The sequence below is a fragment of the Hemicordylus capensis genome, chromosome 4 (assembly GCF_027244095.1).
Source record: "Hemicordylus capensis ecotype Gifberg chromosome 4, rHemCap1.1.pri, whole genome shotgun sequence".
NCBI lineage: Eukaryota > Metazoa > Chordata > Lepidosauria > Squamata > Cordylidae > Hemicordylus > Hemicordylus capensis.
In genome coordinates, this window is record NC_069660.1 from 245,917,310 (window position 1) to 245,937,024 (window position 19,715).

At 41.5% G+C, this 19,715-nt stretch overlaps 1 protein-coding gene across 1 annotated transcript in view; it reads left to right on the forward strand.

The window, feature by feature from the left end:
- Positions 1-19,715, forward strand: part of CABLES1 (Cdk5 and Abl enzyme substrate 1) — a 104,420-nt gene that overhangs the window by 46,246 nt on the left and 38,459 nt on the right. Inside the window, exons 2-4 of the mRNA XM_053248655.1 lie at positions 2,187-2,258; positions 8,711-8,803; positions 14,078-14,155. Coding sequence (XP_053104630.1) covers positions 2,187-2,258; positions 8,711-8,803; positions 14,078-14,155 — 243 coding nt within the window. The remainder of the gene's footprint in view (positions 1-2,186; positions 2,259-8,710; positions 8,804-14,077; positions 14,156-19,715) is intronic.

A 19,715-nucleotide genomic window follows, 5' to 3' on the forward strand; every position in this document is an offset into this window, starting at 1 on the left:
TAATTAAATTCACTTTGACACATCCTGATTCTTGAGCATTACCAAGAAACTGTTCATCTTGCCCTTTATAAATTTCATTTACACTCAGACTCCCTGTGGAGAGAACTTCCAACAGTTAGAACATGTAACCTTCCTTTGTTTTATGACTCCAGCAAGGCTATCACTCCACAAGTGCTGCATCACCACTTACTACTGAATGTAATTTTAAGTCTTCACTGCTGATTAGAACATTGAGATGTGTTCTCAAGAAAAAGAATATTTACCCTTTTATTTTCACAAAACAAGTTTCCAGTATTTTGAAAAGAATACAGTCAAAACTATACTGAAAATATCAGTAGATCTAAACATGAGACTTATTTATTTTATTTTATTTAGTATATTATGTACACCACCCCAAATGCCGTCTCTGGGCGTTTATGTAACAAACATAAAACAAATGAAAGCACAAACCATTTAAAACTATTTTTAAAATATAAAAAAGCAAAACAAGTCTACTAAATATAAATAAATACTTGTTTGCCTTCATTTTTGCACCAACATAGGAAGCTGCCCTATACCAAATCAGACAGTAAGGGGTCAAGAAATGTTGACTCAGTTCACCAACCAGACAAAAATATTTTACTCATCAAGATGGTTCCTTGAGTTATATTGGTGCATTACTTGTCAGGACTTTTTCTGCTCATCAGTCATCATTTTTTCACTTGTCACAGACTAGTTGAATTTCCTGAGCCCTGCAGGCCATTGATCCATCTAGTGTTGCCTACACTGACTGGAAGAGTTTCTGAGGTTTCAGACAGATGTCTTTGCCAGGGTGATGAACCTAGGGTCTTTGGAGATGCCAGGGTGTGAACCTAGGGTCTTCTGCATGCAAAGCTTAGCACTATCACCAAATTTCATCCCCTGCACCCTGCTAAGCAAAAAGTCAGCATTGTACCTTGGCTGGTGACAGACCAGTCTGAGGACATTCTTGTCACTGCTACCTCTCATAGTAGTGGGCCAGAAGCAATGACAGCAGCAGTCTACTAGCGGAATCTAGTCCTCCCTTGGGACCCCAAAGTGTGATTGCTCCTGGCAACTGCCCTAATGTTCCATATGCTGACACCAACCCTGCAGGGAGGAGAGCATTGTCAGTAGCCATTTGTCATGATCAAGTTTTATTGAGCATATAAGAAACTGTTTGCATTTAAGATGTTTGTAGAGCTGTGCAAAACTGATGCTCCATGATGTTGCACAACTGCTAATGGAAGACCTTCTCCAGGACACATACAAAGTATTATTACAAGGTTGAATAACCAGTTGTGGTACATTCTGTGCAGCTTGTCAACATCATCTGCTAGCACAAGAACTTGCTTGGAACAGACACTTATTTCTTTGCACAAATACCTTGTGAAAACTCCTTTCCTATATCCTAAGACTGGATGTAGGCTGTTGTTGTTCGTGTCATTACACTTTTGCATTTTACTGGCTTGAAATCTTGCTGTTTCTTCAAGACAATATGATTTGCTTTTTTATTTTATGTATTGTATTATATTATATTATATTATATTATATTATATTATATATTGTAGAGTATCGAGTTATCCAAAGAAAGTTAATAATGACCAAACATGACTGAAATAAATTAGACAAAGCTGTGACTAAATTTCTTTGGATACTACCCATTGTACGACATTTGTTTTATGGTGTTTATCCTCTGTTGCAGTTTTAATGGGATCTTTTAATTAAAAAATGTTTTTAAGATTATTGAGGAATTAGGGACAACAGTTCCAAATGGGACCATTTGCATCCTCCCGCACTTAGCACCACTGCTTCTCCTTCTCTCTCTTCCTGTCCATCCCTGTAATATCCACCACCACCACCCCCAACATTTCATTTTCTCCTTTCATTCCTTTTTCTGCAGTTATTGCTTAAAAGCTAATCAGAACTGTAAGGTAGGGAAGAAGTGATGCAGAAAAGAGAACAAGATATGGATTGATGACTGATGAGCCAGGTGGCAACAAGCCATGCATCTGACAGTTTGGTCCAGTGGTTGCTTGCTGCTGCTGTATTAGATTCCAGAGCCATAAAAAAGAACATTTCTTTTCTAGAGATTCTAGAGATTTTCAAAAATATTTATCTTACTTTATGTATTTATTTCATAAATCCTTAGTATTTAATTTAGTTGTAATTGTTTCTTTCCTCTGCAGACGCCGGCTGATTTCCCAGAGGTCTTCACTGGAGACTTTGGAAGACATTGAAGAAAATGCTCCATTACGGAGGTAACTACATATAGTTTCTTCATGTTTCTGGAATGGAAATGCAGCATGGTTCTGCCATTCGCTCATCTGTGCAATAGGAATTCTATGGCAGTTTGTGTCCAGTACAGGTAGCCATGATGTCTGCATTTCCTAAATGCACAGGAAGGTTCAAGTATTCAGGAACTATGATTACTTCTGTGAAACAAATCTGGTCTACAGGTGGCTGCTGCTCCTGATCCTCTTCCTCTTCTACTGAACCAGGCAAACTTATTCAGTTCACCAAATGTATCAGCCAATGCTAAAAATTTAAAGTCAAGCCTAGTCGATAAGCAGTATTGTTGACTGGTTGGTGTATAGAGTGTTCAGAAAGACTGTGGAGATATGGGCTGTTGCTAGAGTTGGACAATGCTTCGGAGTTCTTAGTGGAAATTAGTAGTAGAAGGCAAAGACAGCCATTGTTTGTATATACTCTGTTTTATAATAGAAGGCATGGGTGTGACATAACCAGCTAGGCATGTATAGATAGAGCAGAGATATTTTTAAAAAAAAACATTTTAGGAAAATCTCTTGCTGTGATAACGCTTCTGTGGTCCACTAGATACATTCTTTGTGGTCTGGCCTGACTAAAGAGCATACCCCCTTAATTTATTTTTTTAAGAGCTGGACTAATGCTGGGGAATGACCTGCAAATTAGGGGCACCACTTGGTTGGTTGTGGGTAATTACTGCTAGCGACCAGTCAGAATTCTTGTAGGCTTATTCCTTCCCTACCACAGCCCTACCCACAATTACATAAGTTGCTGATCTAGTGTGTGTGTGTGTGTGTGTGTGTGTGTGTGTATATATAATGCTGCTTCCATTTGCTACCAGACTGCTTCTCTCTTAAGCTAGTGGCAGCTCTCTTTCCGGGACTCTTTAGGGCAGGGGTAGGCAACTTGCGGCTCTCCATTTTGCTGAACTCCCAACTCCCGTCATCACCAGCCACATGTTACTACAGCTGGGGAAGATAGGACTTGTAGTTGAACAACATCTAGAGAGCCACATGTTGCCCACCCCTGCTTTAGGGGCTGCACATGAACTACTTCTGTGGCTCTTGAGCCAGTGTGGATATGCTTGTATAACCACAGCCCCATGCCCAATGCAAAACTTTGTAAAAGTTGTTTATTCTTCAGCATCTGAAACTTAGCTTTATGTCAAAAGTATTCATTGAAACAAAACACAAGGTGTTTTATAAAGGTTTGTTCATCTGTAAAGTTGATTAACCAGCCCCCACAAACCAGTACAATCTATAGTACTTGACTAGTGCAGCCTACTCTAATATGAAATTTAAATGATCTATTTGCCATTTCAGGATAGTACTACACTAGAACCAGAGGTCATCCCATGCAATTGATTGCCAGGAAATTTAGGACCAACAAACGGAAGTTTTTCACACAATGCATAATCCACTTGTGGAATCTGTCACAAGTTATTGTGACAGTCAACAACCTGGATGGCTTTAAATACCAGTTGCAGGTTAGTAACAGCAGGAGAGAGGGCATGCCCTCAACTCTTGCCTGTAACCTTCCAGTGGCATCTGGTGGGCCACTGTGTGAAACAGAATGCTGGACTTGATGGGCCTTGGGCCTGATCCAGCAGGGCTGTTCTTATGTTTCATCAAAGCATTTGTGTTAACCAGGAATAGGGGATCAGTTGTTATAGGTGAAACTTCTAAAGAAAACCAATATAAGCTTATAGAATAAGGCAGTAGGTCTTCTCACAGCCAGGTCTATCCAGGCTAATGCAGCCCTATCTGGGTAGATCCTACTTTGAATACTCCTGCATCTAAAGAGAGTAGTTGGTTTCTTCCACTTTAATTTTTTCAGCACTCTATAAATACACTGGTTGATTAAGTGCTGTCAAGTTGGTGCTCACTCTTAGCGACCACATAGATAGATTCTCTCCACGATGATCTGTCTTCAACTTGGCCTTTAAGGTCTCTCAGTCGTGTATTCATTGCTGTTGTAATCGAGTCCATCCACCTTGCTGCTGGTCATCCTCTTCTTCTCTTTCCTTCAACCTTTCCCAGCATTATGGACTTCTCAAGGCTGCTGGATCTCTGCATAATGTGTCCGAAGTATGATAGTTTGAGCCTGGTAATTTGTGCCTCAAGTGAACATTCTGGGTTGATTTGTTTGTTCTATGATCCATTTGTTTGTTTTCCTGGTTGTCCATGGTATCCTCAAGAGTCTTCTCCAGCACCAAAGTTCAGAAGCATCAGTACTTTTTCTATCTTGCTTCTTCAAAGTCCAGCTTTTGCATCCATAGAGTGTCAAGGGGAAAACCATCAATCCTAATCTTTGTAGGTGTAGACACATCACGGCATCTAAATATCCTTTCCAAGGCCTTCATTGGCTTGGAATCATGTGCTAGTCTGCAGTGTATTTCTTGCCTGTTGGATCCTTTACTGTTGATGGTCAATCCTAAAATGCAGAAGCTATCTACCACTTCAGTGTCTTCATTATCAATTCTGAGGCTGGTTGCTGTACCCATTGTCATTAGTTTAGTCTTCTTTACATTAGTCATAGTCCCATTTTTTTCACTGTGCTTCTTGACTTTCATTACTAGAGCTTGCCGATCATCCACATTCTCAGCTATCAGAGTGGTGTCATCAGCGTAGCACAGGTTATTGATGTTTCTTCCTCCAACTTTAAAACCACACTCTTCTTCTTCCAATCCAGCTTCTCTCAGTATATGTTCAGCATATAAATTGAATAAATAAAGAGAAAATATACAGCCTTGTCTTATTCCTTTGCAAATCTGGAACCAGTCTGTTTCACCATGATGTTCCATCTGGACTGTGACTTCCTGTCCTGTGTATAGGTTTCTCATGAGAACAATGAGATATTCTGGGATGCCCATTTTCCTAAGGATATTCCACAACTTGACATGGCCAATGCAATCGAAGGCTTTTCTGTAGTCTTAGTTGTTTCAAACTACTTCTTGTTTTAAATAACTCCAAAAGATCCTTAATGGAGCCAGATACATGCCATACCCAAAATTGTCTTCCATTCTATGAATATCCATAAATCAAAATAGAAATACACAGTCTATAAAAATCATAAGAATTCTCCTCAACTCCCAAATACTGCAAATTTTAATATACTAAAAATATATGAAAGAGAATGTGCTTAAAGGCTAGCATTTGTAAAAGCTTCTCCATCCTGTATATTTTGCCTGTTGTTCAACCCCTACGCTAAACAGAAGCTTTATTAAGTTCTTTGTTCATCAAGGCCCAGTAATTTAGGTTATTAGTCTTAATTTGCTACTAAAATTCACTGATTCATTTTTTAAATGAGTTCATTCTTGTTAAATGAAACAGAAATTGGTTGTCTTTCCCCCATCTCCTTAGGGGTGAGAAGAAGAATGGCAGAATTTGCATCAGTTTTCCTATTAACAATACTGTGTTGTTTTTATACAGTTTGTAACACAGAATTCATGAGAAAATTATGAAGTACCCTCATAAATTATTCAAATACAGCTATAATTGCCAAAAGAAATTGTGTTTAATATTTCAGATGGTTTACTTGAGGCTGACTTTCCAGTGGAGATATGTCTACAGTGGGGTTTCTTTTAATTGGAACCCATTGTGGCTGTTGATAGGAAGGTATTACAATGGGAGTGTGCTTAAGGGGAGAAATGGACATACCCAGGGGAATTAGGCCTCCACAAAGAAGTTGTTGTTCCTCTGTAATTCTGGGCAGATGGTAGTCAATCCCTCTAGTTTAATTGGTGAGGTATCACAGCAGGGAAATGCTTGACTAACACGTGGAAGGTTGCCGGTTCGAATCCCCGCTGGTATGTTTCCCAGACTATATCAGGCAGCAGCGATATAGGAAGATGCTGAAAAGCATCAACTCATACTGCTCAGGAGGAGGTAATGGTAAACCCCTCCTATATTCTACCAAAGAAGACCACAGGGCTCTGTGGTCACCAGGAGTTGACCCCCTACTCGATGGCACACTTAATCTTTATAAGCCTGATATCTGCCTTGGGGCCAAACTACATGTTGCATGCAGTGCTAATCTTTTCTCTGACATTTTGTCTTCTAACCGAAAGCAGCCTCAGCAAAGGAATCGAGAAAGTCTGCTTAACCAGGATAAAAATAAGTGATTTAATTAAAATTAGATTGTTCTTATATATAAAAATGCATGTCCATAATTGTCAGTGTTCCACTGTGTGGAATGTTGGCCACTATATATAAAATTACACTCTTTAAGATCCCTCCCCATCCCGAAGTTGAGCTGAAAGACCAAGGCAAAGTATGGGTTTGTGGAACCTAATTTGTAAAGCCAGGATATATGAGACTGTACAAAGTCTTCACTGCCTTACACGGCTTGGAAGTTAAGGTGACCATCTTAACTTAGCATTTCTGTGCTTTTTAGAGTACAAGTGGAAATTGCAAGCACCTTAACTCTTATCTTAAACCAAAGGGTTTTAAAAAATGTGTTAATTCAGTTGGGTGAAAATAACTGCATCTTTTTACAGTAGTGAGTTGTATGTGGACCCTATCTCTTCACCATCTCTCACTGCCGTATTTTCCCCACCAATCACCCTGGTCTGGAAGTCCAGAAAAAGATTTATGCTGAGAGAGTGAACATAAGAACAGCCCTGCCAGTTAAGGCCTATCCAGTCTAGCATCCTATTTCCCACAGTGGCTCACCAGATGCCTCCGAGAAGCCCACAGGCACAAGAAGTGAGAGCATATCCTCCTCCTCCTGCTGTTGCTTCCCTGCAACTGGTATTTAGTGGCTGTCACGGATCCCACCATGCTGCTACCATGTGTCACAGCCTGGCCTCAACACCCTTCCAGAGCTCTCATTCAAAGTTAGGTAGGGTGGAAATGCTTCTAAGTGTGGGGAGGGGAAACAGATAGAAGCTACAATTTTTTAACTTCAAAACAAGAAAACTTTACTTTAAAATAGTTCAATTTTAAACAATAGTTCTTTTGGAAAATTTAGTACAAAACAGCAACCATATGAGCACAAGGAATAAATAAAATGTGAGAAAAATGCATCCAATCTATCCTGCACTAATACTGGGCCCTAACTCAGAGTCCTTACCAAGAGACCGCTTGCAATCACCCTTAGTCAGCTTCTGCAGCAAGCCTGGCTTGTCCCTTGCTCAGCCTCAGGTCCTGTTCTTCCTTCCCGGTTCTAGGGGTATGATCCCAGACTGTTCCTTCATTCTACTTTCCCCCTCCATTTGTTTTTTTCAAACAAACCAATCAAAACTCCAGTTCACTCCATTATTTGTAAACATATCAAATCAAATCAAACCTTTGTTCTCTCCAAAATTAAACCAGTACAATTCTCGCCACCCACCACCCCAAAAAACCAAACTGTAGAACAGGAGCTGTGAGCTTCTGACCCCTGCACATTTCTTTAACATTGGGAGTAAATAAAGCAATTGCAGTACAGAGGTTTTGGCCACATTCCTTCTGACTAGTAGCCATTGATAGACCTGTCCTCCGTGAATTTGTCTAAACCCCTTTTTAAGCCATCCAGGCTAATGGCTGTCACCACATCCTGTGGCAGAATTTGCCACACACTGAGTTGACACTTTCAATGAGCTGTCCACAGTGACCCCAAGATCTTTCTCTTGGTCAGTCACAGACAGCTCAGTGTATATGTGGATATATATACATCTCTTCTAGAGATTTTATATAGTCTTTGCTGTGGATGCTAAGACAGATCTTGATCACATAATAAGCACTAAGAGTTAATATTGGTATTGAAAAATCAAATATGATCATAAAAGGGCAACCTGTTTGCAATAACTAATCTTTTTTTCTGTTAAATATGACTTTACTCAGTTCTGATTCCAAACTATGTCTACAGAATATCTTTGGAGATTTCTTCAAAGGCCAGTTACTACTCACCTTTACATAGATCAAGCTAATCAAATTGGAGATAAAATACACAATATTATACACTGTCCTCTATATAATTCACCTAGGGAACAGTTCTTTTCTTATTTTCAAACACACTTTTCTGTTGCATGCCCTCAATCTTTCTTCCCCTTGGCCCTGTTCAAATTACTTAGATATAGGGACTGTGTCATTTCTGTGCTGCTTTTAAAGTGTGCCATCAAGTCTATTTCAACTCTTGGCACCCACAGAGCCCTGCGGTTTTCTTTGGTAGAATACAGGAGGGATTTACCATTGCCTTCTCCCTCACAGTATGAGATGATGCCTTTCAGCATCGGGGATATTCTCTCTCTCTCTCTCTCTCTCTCTCTCTCTCTCTCTCTCAACTTAATTTTAATGTTATCTGGCTTCTAAGTGTAATTGTTTTCATTTTTGCTTAGACTCCTAATTTGGAGAGGGAAGGGGTGACTTGTATAATGTGTCTGTTCTTTCCTTCCTGCCTTTGTATTGAGATTTTTCTGCTATACAGCAGAGAAGTTAATGGTTTCAACTGCTTTATTTTTCAGATGCCGGACTCTGTCAGGCTCACCCAGACCAAAGACCTTTAAGAAGGTTCATTTCATCAAGAACATGCGGCAGAATGACACAAGGAATGGCAGGTATTTTACAGGCAAAGAACTCTGTTCAGGAGGTAGAGGCAGAATGTCATCAGTGGTTGTCAGGGGAAATCCTCCAACGGTGTCCAGATCCGTTTCATTTTGGTGAACAGAAACTTTGGCTTCTTTGACATCCCCACCCCCACCCCGCCAATGTAACTCATAATAGTGGCCGAAATCCTCTGCTACGTACCAGGTTTTTCCCCAAATATTGAGGGCAGAGTTCACCCCAATTTGAGCTTGAATCAATTAGACTTGAATCAATTTGCACATCTCTACCTGTCACCTTGTCCTAATTCCCTCCAAATGCTGCTACTGCTTCAGCAGCAAGATAAACCTCTGCCCTTTCCCATTTCTCAACATGATCATCATTATCAATTTTATTACAGCCATTGGCCAGCAAGAATAGAGGTAGCAAATACGTCTAATACAACGATCAATAATCAATACTAAAATACAATAAAACAAAATACAATCAACATGATCAATATTAGAGGTTGTCCAGATAGTTCTCATTTTGGGGACTGGGAGCATTGGTTCTGGCTTATACTATAGTACACTGGGTTAAGCTTTTTAAATGATCCCATTATTTAGTCTTGAAGATCTTTTGCCCCATAAATGCCACTAAATATGCTTAGAAATGCCTTTGGAGCTTAACTTATCTGGCATAACTAGGCTAATTAAATATTTGATTTGTTTTGCAGTTTAAATAAGGCTTTCAATTTCATCACAAGTAAGAAGGCCTTCTAATTCAAGAGAAATGGCCAGTCAGCTTCTGATGTTGTGTTTTGTGCCCCCACCCTTCATTTGTAGTAGGGCAATGCAATTCTACTTAGAAATAGTTAGAAGTTCATGCTAAACTTCTAGGGGGAGGGTTTAGGCTAAGTGCTTCTTAATGTTCAGTGCCTGTGTGCTGCCTGCTGTTTAAAAGAGCATCCCTAGTACATCAGCATTGAACACAGAAGACATCCTGCATAGCATATTGTCCAGAATTCCATCTGTATTTCCAGTTGGAGGCTTTGAGCATCTGTCACCAAATTCACCAAATGTGTCGCCAAATAGTGGTGTGCATGGAACCGCTGCAGCGCGGTCCGGCACTGAGGGGGGTCTACCTTTAAGGGCGGGGGGTAGTACTTACCCCTCCCGCCGCTCTTCCCCCTCCAGCGCTGCATTTAAGATCAAGGTTTTGGGGGCGGCAGCGTTCCTCCCTGCCGCCCCTGCCCCCATTGTTGCCCGGAAGTCGAATATATACGAGCATGCATCGTATATATGTAAGTACTACCCCCCCGCCGCCCTTAAAGGTAGACCCCCCCTCAGTGCCGGACTGGTTCCGGACCGGTTCGGAGGCCTCTAACATGGCCTCCGAACCGGTTCGTGCACATCCCTATCGCCAAATGACACAGAATACATGTTCTGAAAAGACTATCATATCGTTTGAAAAACTTAATTATTACTATGAATTGTAGCAGTTAGTTTAACTTTTGTGTGAAAACACAACAGAATGAAGCCGTCTTTGATGTTAAAACTTGTTAGTGTATAATTGGTTGGATTGTCATCTGATCAGCAGGCTACAGTTGTTGCATTTATGAACTCTGTCTAGAGGACCCATCTATTTTTTAACCATCTTTGGCAGAGCATCAAACAGTGACATCAGCTGTCTGACCCATTGGTCGTTTCCCCTTGCTGCCTTGTCAGAGATATTTTTGACAGGACTGCCTTGTCGGAGATACTTTAAAAATATGACAAAGAATTTTTTTTTTCTGGAAGAAGTATGCCATTGTGCAAATTAAAATGATCAAAGCGAGATATTTTTTTCTCTTTCTCAGTTTTATTCAAGATATTGAGCAGCATCAGTCATGATTAACTCAAGTCTCATTAATTTCAGGGAGACAGCCATAACTAACTTGGTCTGTATGATGCCTGTTGTGTTTACTCCTCAAATTTAACAGTCTTTTTCTAGATAATGATGCATGCATTGTCCAATACATGCATTACTTCTATTTGAACAAACATAATAAAATTCCCAATTTTGTTTTTATCTCCACCAGGTTAAGGATCAAACTACACGTGACTTGTATTAGCCCCTACAGGCTTGGTTTTTCTTAGCTATAAGAAAACCAGACCAGAGTCACCATGATTTGGTCCAACATGTGTAGAGGGACTTTAACTTTTCCTCCTTCCCACAGTCCTGATCTACAGACGTCCCTGTTCCTACCTTGGTAAAAAAAAGGTCCCAGGGTTAAAACTAGGACTGGGGTTGAGGTAGTTGACCCCAGCATTTCAGTCATTTTCCTACACTGTGGGAGTTAAAAATCCCTGTCACACTTGTGGATGCCCGTGAAAGACTTTTTAACTTCAAATTTGGGACATGGGGTGGGGAGTTACCTAAGCCAGCAGCACAGAGTAGTTCTTACTTTTCAACACAAAAAAGACACTGCTCTGTGTTCAGAGGCTACGATCTTGCATCCTTCCCTAGTGGATTTCAGGAAGGAAAGAAATAGAGTCACACTCCCCCCCATCAATTCCTAATTGGAGATCATCCAACAGGTTGACCAAAGCCGTCTCAACCCCATAGCCTGCTCTAAAGCCAGTTTGAAATGGGTCCAGATAATCCGCTTCCTCCAAGACTGCCTGGAGCTGAGATGCCACCACCCTCTCGATCAGCTTGCCCTACCATGGGAGGTTGTAGACATGCCTATAATTGCCAAATTCAGAGGGATCCAATGCAGGCCTCTTCAGGAGTGGTCTAATTGCCTCCTTGAGACAAGGAGGCTTCCTGCCCTCCATCAGAAAAGCATTAATGATCTTAACAAGGCCCTCTCAAATAAGCTCTCTGCTAGATAGTATAAGTCATGTTGGGCAAGGGTCAAGGTGAGGCACAGTGTCCCAAGTATCTTGCCCACATCCTTGGGAGTCACAAACTGAAATTGATCCAATTTAACTACACAAGAGGAGCTGCTGGACACCTCCACAATAGACTGCAGTAAGTGTAGAGTCTAGTTCAGCTCAAATACAAGAGATTTTATCTGCAAAAAAATCATTAAAAATGTCACAATGGGTAACTGATCACTGGATCCAAATACTGATTCGGGGAGGAAGGGCATGTACTAGCCCTCTCACAACCCTAGACATCGCTGGATGTGAGCTTGCAGAAGCAATGTGGGCAGAAAAGAACTGTTTCTTTGCTGCACGCATTGCCAGAGCATAGATCTTCAAATATGCTCTATGTTGTAATCTGTTAGATTCGAACTGAGTCTTTCTCCACTTGCACTCAAGCTGTCTACCTTGCCACTTCTGCCCCTGTAGTTCTTGCATATACCAAGGGGCTAATTTAGAAGCAGTTCAGAGAGGGAGCTTAGGAGCATTCATGTCTATTGCCCTGGTGAGTTCATTATTCCAAGGCTGAACCAGGGCATCAACAGAATCGCTGGCAGAACCATCCCCAAAGGCTTCTTGGAAGCCTATGAGATCCAATAGCCTTTTTGGGCGGATTGTCCTAATAGCTCCTTCACCCCTGCAGAGTAGGGTTGAGGCTGTAAGTCCAACCTTAACCAGATGGTGGTCCGTCCATGACAATGGGGAAATCACAGGAGTCCCCCACCCACGGAACACCTTCCTTATCAGAGCAAAAAACCAAATCGAGAGTTTGACCAGAATGTGCATTGGTCCCGAGACCACCTGGGATAGGCACATAGTTGTCATGGCTGCTATGTTCTTCTGAGCTGATCCTGACAAATTCGTTCCAAATTAAACATTAAAGCCCCCCAGAACTACCAGTTTGGGAGACTCCAACACCAGCTCTGCAGCCAAGTCAGCCAGCTCAGTTAGGGACTCTGTTAGGCAGTGAGGTGAACGGTACACCAACAGAAGTCCCAGTCTATCCTTGGTCTCCAGATGTAGGAACATACATTCAATATAGTCCAATTCCCTGACAGGAACCCTTGTAATTAGTACAAATTCTGTCACTTGTCTTGGCAGGAAGCAGGAAACAGTTTTCTTGCTGGCAAAGTCAGGAACAGCTTGCACTTAGATTCTAAAGTACATGGTACATTGAGATGTGGAGGCAGGCAGATTATTGACTAGAATGATTGTCCAATCATTCAGAGCTGATTTGAGCCCATTGGTTCGGAGACATGAGAGGCAGGAGCCAGAATGGAAGAAGATGCTTCAGCTTGGTGGAAACGGGTGAGGGGCGAAGAAAGAAGTGATGCTGCTCCTGCTTTTGTTTTGGTTTTGTCACATTTTATTTACTTATTTATATACATATAATACATGATATGTCTACCTATACACAATTTAAAACAACAAACTTAAAACAGAGTAGAGACAATTAAAACAATTTCACATAATTAAAAAGTAAAAAAAGAAATTCCATGAGATAAAAACAAACAGTTGAAAACTAATTTCAATTAAAATTTATTGTCATTTCCCCCCTAAAATGTATATTTCCATGTATTAGAGCTCTTATGATCTCTGAGAAGAGCTAACGGGGGTGTTCTGTGGGGAAGGAGGCTTAAATGTACCTTCCCTGTAAATGATTGACTTGTAGTCCCTGGGCGGGTAGATCACCCGCCCAGACGAGCAGCGGTTCCTGCTGCAGCTCCCAGGGTCGAGCTGCTGGGACACTCTGCCTCATGTCGTCCTGCCCACCCCCCTCTCCGAATCAGAATAATGTAGCACATGAGTCTGTGGGGTATTACTGGGATACCCCCCGCCTCCGAGTGTAACAGCCACAGATGCAAACGATTAAAAAACCTTAACCTCGTTTAACTGGGTGGGTCAATAGGCAGGTTTGTTGCCGAGTAGACACTGGGATCAAGCCTGATCCCGGTGGTTCACACAAGTGTGCAAAACCGGTTTGGGCTCCCTTAGCCCAGTTTTGCACGCTCATGTGAATAGCCTCATTATATGCATCATGGACTGAGGCTGTTTATAGCATGAAAACTGAAGCAATTGTGGATATGCGTTGGCCCAAATCCAGAGCTCCTCATGCAGCACATAGAAGGCTCTTTCACTTCTTCCCACTGAAGATATGATTAGTGCTCTTTCAAATCATTGGCCACCTGGTTTAAGACAAAATGTTGGCAGCCTGTGTGCTATATTTGTTCATAGTGCCTGGATGTATGAATTGTGGGTAAATCATGGCATGAAAGAAATCCTTAGTGTACATCAGAGGGGGTGATAAGATTTTGCCTATCAGGAATGTAAATTTGAACTGAACTTAATTGCTGCATTTCCTATCTTATATCATAGCCTTTGTTTTATTTTGTTTTCTAGAATAGTCCTTATTAGTGGCAGAAGATCTTTCTGTAGCATATTTTCAGTGTTACCATATCGGGACTGTAGCCATGTCGGGTATGTATATTTTTTTCATACCACCAAGATTTCCTGGATATACATTATGGAGGCACCTTTTAACGTGGCGATTCTCTTTTATTTAGCAGGGGGAGTGTAACTGGCCCTATCCACCCCCAGCACAGAACCTCCAGTGACTGTTGCTGGTGTCTATCTTGTGTTTATTTTTAGATAGTGAGCCCTTTGGGGACAGGGATTCATCTTATTTATTTATTATTTCTCTGTGTAAACCACCCTGAGCCATTTTTGGAAGGGCAGTATAGAAATCGAATGAATGAATGAATATACATAGTAGGAATACAACTGTTATTTTTACTTATTTAGAAAATGTTCATCTATGACAGAATATCTGTATCTGCAGTTCCTATCTATCTATATATATAATTCTCCTGGGTGTGCCCAGGAAAAATGCGTCCCAGCAGCCCAGCTGATTGGCTGGGCTGCGGGGGCACCTGATTGGTCCTGGCGCACACCCAGGAGAATTCACTGGCTGGGCGGCTGCGGAGGCACGGCGGCGGGGCCCAGCAAGGCGGCGGCGGGCCCGGCCGCGGGGCGAGGCGGCGGGGCCCAGCGAAGCAGCGGGCCCAGCGAGGCAGCGGCAGCGGGGGGCCCGGCCGCGAGGGCGGGGGCCTGACCCAGGACGACAGTGGCGAAGGTGAGCTGGGCCCAATTAGAGGCACAGATGCTCTGTGCCTGGGCCCACTAGTGTAAGTTAATGTAAGCTGTAGTTACTCTGAAGCATTTGAGACCTGCAATTTACCTTATCAGAATGTGGCATATTCTAAACCGATCAAGGAATACTGGTATGCTCTTCCTAAAAATGAATTGCCTTTGTCACAAAGAAAGATGACTGACATCTAGACTAAAAAAGCACTTACGCAGCATTTGCACATGCACACACAGCACTGGTGCTACACGAGAAGCACCAGTGTAGCACCAGTACTAGAGTTCCAGACTAATGCTGCATTGATATGTGTGTTGGGGAGGAGTGGGTTTTGACAACCTCTGCTTCCTCCAGAAGTACTCTGAAACACCCAAAAATATGTACGGAGGGCCATACAACCCTCAGGGGACATATTTTTGGGTGGCAAAGAGTGCTTCTGGGGAAAAGGAAGTTGTCAAAATTTCTGTGTGCACCACCTCCGTGAGTGGTGGAGCTGAGTTATGTGAACTCTTCAGAAGTGCTTTTCCTACTGATGCTTCATTAGTCTAGATGTCAGCCAGTGTTTTTTCTGACTAGAAGGGATGCCTGATCTGATATGGGACTAAAACTTGCATCACCTGGGCCTTCATTATGGATAAATAATGTGGAGAATCTGAATAAACATGTGCTGTAAAAAGGAGTTTTACTTCATCTAAGATTGTGTATTTAATCCACTCATCATAATGGTGGATCCTTCTGTGGAACCTTGTAAATGGCTTCTCACTTCCTTGTGTTTTAACAACAACAACAACAACAAATATTTATATACTGCTTTTCAACAAAAGTTTCCAAAGCGGCTTACATAGAGACATAATAAATAAATAAGATGGATCCCTCTCCCCAAAGGGCTCACAATCTTAAAAATACCACCAAAACATGATATACACTAGCAGCAGTCACTGGAGGTAATGTACTGAGGGTGGATAGGTCCAGTTACTCTTCCACTGCTAAATAAAGATAATCACCTTGTTAAAAAGGTGCCTTAAACCATTCTTTCAGGATCAGAGTGCTGCTGCAGTGTCACATATTGGAGCTAGCACTGGTACAATCCTGTCCCACTGCGGCACTTCCGATTTGCCTCTAATCAGGTTGCATGGTGTGTTTAAGGGATGCGGTGAGGAGATAATGTATGAAAATTCCAGCATGTCATGAAATGATCGGTTCAGACAACTATTTCTATCCCATAGCAGGGTAACTCTTTACAATTACCACATAGTCAACATGAAATTTGGCTGTTTGAAGGGATGACCTACATGATCTCCACGGCCATTACCCTTTCAGCAGAGTGCATATCCCATGCTTCTCTGTACTGACCCAACCCAACATACAAACACTAAGAAATATCTTAATAGCTTTGTGAAAAGTTATGTGATCATAGAGCACTTCTCCAATAAGAATGTATTTATTCATAAATTTTATGTGACTTCATGCATGAATTATGTAGTTGTTTTGGATATGTTCAGTGCTATTTTGTGTGAGAAATTGGAAGGGCTTAAACTGAGCAATAAATCCGAAGATTTTTCTGGTCTAGTGTTTCAGGAAACTGACAAAGCTGCATACATTCCATATGTTATTTTACACATATGTAAAATAACATGCGGCATTATCAGAGCTAGAGCAGGCACTCAGTTATCTTATGTGAAAAGTTCAGTTTTATTGTGTGTTACCATAAAAACGTTTTATATAGAACTGCATCAACATGGATTTTTCGGTTAGATGCACAGCATATCCAGATAATTGGGAGATTCTGTTAATAAGGGCAACATAATAAAGAGCTTTGCCTTATTGTCAGTCATCCAGACTTTATTCATTGAGCTTTAGCCATCACAAGAAAATTACACAACCAATAAATGTAATCTATGAACTAATAGAGTAATGTGGCAAAACAAGAAAACTTAATCTATGCAACACGTTTCCCATTAAAAAAAACCCCTTACTTGAGCAAAAATATGGGACATAAATACATACATTTCAGCAGGTTCTCTGCAGCCAAACCTTTATTTATGTTTAGCCTCAAAAGAAGATCTTCCAGAACGAATGTTTGATGTTAGATGTTTCAGGAGAAGCCAAAACTTTGTATGAAGGATGAATTGGCAAGGGGCGGGTGGAAATCATAGAGGGGCGGGGGAGTCAGCAAGGTAGAGCTCAGTAATGTCCTGGATTCACCAATCCTTATAAAACAAAATTGTTCCTTCCTATGAAATAATTTGGGCCTAGATTGAATGTGTTTTTAGTCACTGTCATTGTGATATAAGTGGCTGCCAAGACTCCTTGCCACAGGCGTAACTGTAATTGGGCAGATGTTGTAAAAGAACAAGAGCCACCAAGGAACCTCCAAAAAGAGAGGCCACCCTCACCTATCGACCTTTAGATTGTGAGCTCTTTGGGGACAGGAATCCATCTTATTTATTTGTTAGTTCTGTGTAAACCGCCCTTGGCCATTTTTGGAAGGGCAGTATAGAAATCGAATGAATGACCTGCCAGCCCCTCTGCTGCCCACTGTTTTCATGTGGGAGCCAGCTCTAGCCCTTCAGCACCACCCTCTGCCTTTCCAACACCTCCTGCAACCTCTGCAACCTCACCTATCTTCTCTGCTGCCTCCTCCAACTCCTGCTGTTGCCCCCACCTCCGCCATCATCTCCTCACCAGCAGTTACGGCAGACTGTGTCCTCTCCCTTGTGAGCAAACGAGAAAACAGCCTATCTGTGCACTCCCCACCGCGACTACCCAACTGGAGGTGGTGGTGGTGGTGGTGCATGCGCCCTGTTGCCAGCATTTGGTTGTATGTGTGTCCACATTTCCCAGCCGGCTCTTGCAGTGGAGAGTAAATAGATGGACTGTTTTCTCTCACATGTGGGAAAGGAAACAGTTCATCTACTTGTTCTCCCCCACAACTGCCAATGGAGAAATCATGGTGGCAGCAGCAGTAGGACACAGAGGCGGCCAGAGGATGTAGCAGCAAGGCAGGGGCAGCTCTAGTGCCAGCCTCCAAATAAAAATGGTAGGGAGCGGAAGACTTGGCAGGGCAGCAGGGGATCTACCTCCCCAAGAACATGGGCTGCTACAGGACATCCTACCTCACTGCTCTTTGCCAGATTATAATTGCTCTGAAGGGTCATAGCAGCTTTTGAGTTGCCATAGTGCGAAAAATGGTTGGTGGGAACAATACTTGCCCAAGTTCCAAGAATGGAAGGTAAGTACAAAGGTACAGTTCGATGGATAGCTTGAGTGAAAGGTTTGGTAAAACAGTGTAAGATAGGCAATCAAAAAGGAGTCCTTTTGTGCAAAATATACCTTAGTCTGAGTTTCAGTGAAGATGAAATATTTTCAGACAAAACATCTGTCTGCAACAAGCCATATTTTGTTCTACAAATATATGTACCATTCCATGGATTGACTTTCCAAATAACATTGTGTTAGGCTTCTGGTGCTGCAGGGAGATTTGGCTTCTCATTTTATTTTCAGGTTTTAAAAAAATGTCTGGTTAATATTTAATTGTCTGTTAAATTATTCACATTCTAAAGTCTTCAGCTATTGTTTTCTCTTAAAGAACAAATGCCTAGCAAACTCCTGCATAGGTTTTCAAAAATACATTTACACCCATATTCAAATAATCCAATAAATGTCATTCTTATTGAAACCGTGGTGTTGGAAATCCCTCTTTAAGGAAGATCGTTCTGATTTTGGTTTGTTTTTCTGTATAAGCAGTACAGAAATCTATACTGTAGATGTAACCAATACGTTCAATGTGTTTCACTTTTAAATAGGAAAACTGCACCAGGAAAAAACAGAATAATACTATGCCTTCCCGTAAAAGGCACAGAGAAGATTCACAACCAACAGATCATATTCTTTTGTAACAGTCTGTTAGGATTAAGCTAGACATGTGGGAGATCTCTGATCAGATCTCTCATTGTTTTTCCTTTGCTTAAAAGCAGCCACGGGGCAGCTTGATTTGGATTGGAACTGTGGATGCTGCAACATGCTACACTTGCTCAATTTGTGGTCAACTAACACAGCTAGATCATCTTCACATGTACTGCTGCCAAGCCAAGTCTCTCCCATTGTGCATTTTATTTTTCTTACCCAAATGCAGGACTTTACCTTTGTCTCTGTTGAACAACTTGTCGGTTCTGGCCCAATATTCAAGCCTGGTCAGACAGAATCTTGATTCTGTTTTCTAAAGCATTAGCTCACTCAATGCAGGCACTAGCAGCAGCCGCTGGAGGGATGCTGTGCTGGGGATGGATAGGGCCAGTTGCTCTCTTCCTGCTAAATAAAGAGAATCACCACTTTTTAAAAAGTGCCTCTTTGTTCTGTTAGCAGTTATCACCCTGATCCCAAGTAGTACTTCTGGGAAATGTTCAGAGGTAAACAAGGATAAAGCTAGCAAGTGCTGCTTCCTTTTGCTGTCAGAAAACAAAATACTAGGTCTGCATGTTTTCTGCAATTTTAAACTAGAATTGTTTAATTATAGAGAACATAAATGCTGACATCTGCAAGCAAGCATGGGAGTGCTACTCTGGGCCTTGTTTATTGCATTATCAAAATAATTCTTCCCTTGATAATTGTTTTTATTGGAGTTTAACTTTCATCAAAAATAAAAACACAAAAACTCCTATTTTATCAGTCTGCATCTGCATTGTTTGGATGGCAGGCAGCAAACCGGAGCCAGAAAATTGCAACAGCAGCTGCTCTCTCCAACATATCTTTCAAGATACACTTTGGAGTACCTTTGGGGGAACATTTCAGGTCCCAGCTACAAAAGATCCCTTTTCATATTTAAAAATATACGCCTGAGAACTTTTAGTGTGGCCCAGTTAAGTTATTTCTGTTTCAAGAGAAGATAAATAACTA